Raw genomic sequence first — 1775 nt, forward strand, 5'->3', positions numbered from 1 at the left:
CGGATCTGCGCAGTGAGCAGAGCAGGGTTTCTGTCTCCTCCTTGCTGGATGGGGAGGGGGGGGGGCTCCGTGGCGCGGATAGATATAGTGGGTTCGTCTCCGCAGGCTCCCTCTGTAAACCCTAAACCCTAAACCCTAAACCCTAAACCCTAAACCCTAAACCCTAAACCCTAAACCCTAGACCCTTGTGTATGAAGAAGCAAAAAGGGGAGGTTCTGTTCAGTAGAGAAGCGACGTGTGCGCGCATCAATGTATGTAACATTCCTAGGGTTTAGAATCTAGGGTTTAGGGTTTCAAACCTAGGGTTTAGGGTTTAGGGTTTAGGGTTTAGGGTTTAGGGTTTACGGGATTGAGCAGCCAGCAGCGCAGCAGCGCGGCTCGAGGAGCCCTCAGCAAAAGCCTCAAACATCTTCTGCGGCTGCTCGTCGCGAAACACTAACACCCGGCCCCCTGAAACACAAACCCTAAACCCTAAACCCTAAACCCTAAACCCTAAACCCTAAGCGCCCTCAAAGACAAACCCTAAACCCTAAACCCTAAACCCTAAATACTAATATGCGACGCCCTGAAACACAAACCCTAAACCCTAAACCCTAAATCCTAAACAATAAACAATAAACCCTAAACCCTCAACTCGAAACACTTACACGCGACTCCCTGAAACACAAACCCTAAACCCTAAACCCTAAACCCTAAACCCTAAACAATAAACAATAAACACTAAACACTAACAGGCGACGCCCTGAAAATCAAACCCTAAACCCTAAACCCTAAACCCTAAATACTAACATGCGACGCCCTGAAACACAAACCCTAAACCCTGAACCCTAAACCCTAAACCCTAAACCCTAAACACTAACATGCGACGCCCTGAGACACAAACCCTAAACCCTAAACCCTAAACCCTCAGAAGTAAGATAAGTAGACTCGAAGAGAGAAATGAAGGAATACACAGACAGGGGATATCAATAAACAAATAAAAAAAATAAACACAAATATAAAACACTAAACCCTAAACCCTAAACCCTAAACCCTTTCTTATTCACCTGCAGCATCGCCTTCTGAGGCCGCAGCTGCTGCTGCAGCTGGTGCTGCAGCAGCAGCAGGAGGAGGAGGTTTAGCGCCTGCTGCAGCAGGGGGTTTTGCTGCTGCTGCAGCTGGAGGCTTTGCTGCTGCTGGAGGCTTTGCTGCAGCAGGAGGAGCTGCAGCAGCAGGTTTTGCTGCTGCTGCTGCAGCGTTGGGGGGTGGAGATGCAGCAGCAGCAGGAGGCTTCGCTGCTGCTGCAGCAGGTGGTTTTGCTGCTGCAGCAGCAGGAGGCTTCGCTGCAGCAGCAGCAGCAGCAGGAGGCTTCGCTGCTGCTGCAGCAGGTGGCTTTGCTGCTGCAGCAGCAGGAGGCTTTGCTGCTGCAGCAGCAGGAGGCTTTGCTGCTGCAGGAGGGGCAGCTGAACTCGGAGGCGCAGCAGCAGCAGGAGGTTTTGCTGCTGCTGCTGCTGCAGGAGGCTTTGCTGTTGCTGCTGCTGCAGGAGGAGGCTTTGCTGCTGCTGCTGCTGCAGGAGGTTTCGCTGCAGCAGGAGGCGGTTTCGCTTCTGCTGCAGCAGGAGGAGGTTTTGCTGCTGCTGCAGCAGGAGGAGGTTTTGCTGCTGCTGCAGCAGCAGGAGGCTTTGCTGCAGCAGCGGGAGGCTTTGCTGCAGCAGCAGGAGGAGGCTTTGCTGCAGCAGCAGGAGGAGGCTTTGCTGCAGCAGCAGGAGGAGGTTTTGCTGCAGCAGCAGGAGGAG

The 1775-nt window shown here is 53.0% G+C and overlaps 2 protein-coding genes across 2 annotated transcripts in view; one reads left to right on the top strand and one right to left on the bottom strand.

Moving 5' to 3' along the window:
- The window catches only part of EMH_0001530 (Diaphanous homolog, related), a gene marked incomplete at both ends in the record, with an annotated part of 11121 nt that extends 10066 nt beyond the window's left edge, over positions 1-1055 (bottom strand). Inside the window, 4 exons of the mRNA XM_013495622.1 lie at positions 1-112; positions 346-450; positions 648-657; positions 1047-1055. Coding sequence (XP_013351076.1) covers positions 1-112; positions 346-450; positions 648-657; positions 1047-1055 — 236 coding nt within the window. The remainder of the gene's footprint in view (positions 113-345; positions 451-647; positions 658-1046) is intronic.
- A 195-nt stretch (positions 1056-1250) lies between these two features.
- EMH_0001540 (uncharacterized protein) overlaps positions 1251-1775 on the top strand; it is a gene marked incomplete at both ends in the record, with an annotated part of 1266 nt that continues 741 nt past the window's right edge. The window contains one exon of the mRNA XM_013495623.1: positions 1251-1773. Within this exon, the coding sequence (XP_013351077.1) occupies positions 1251-1773 (523 nt within the window). The remainder of the gene's footprint in view (positions 1774-1775) is intronic.

Source organism: Eimeria mitis, genomic scaffold (genome assembly GCF_000499745.2).
Source record: "Eimeria mitis Houghton genomic scaffold, Emh_scaff167, whole genome shotgun sequence".
Classification (NCBI taxonomy): Eukaryota; Apicomplexa; class Conoidasida; order Eucoccidiorida; family Eimeriidae; genus Eimeria; species Eimeria mitis.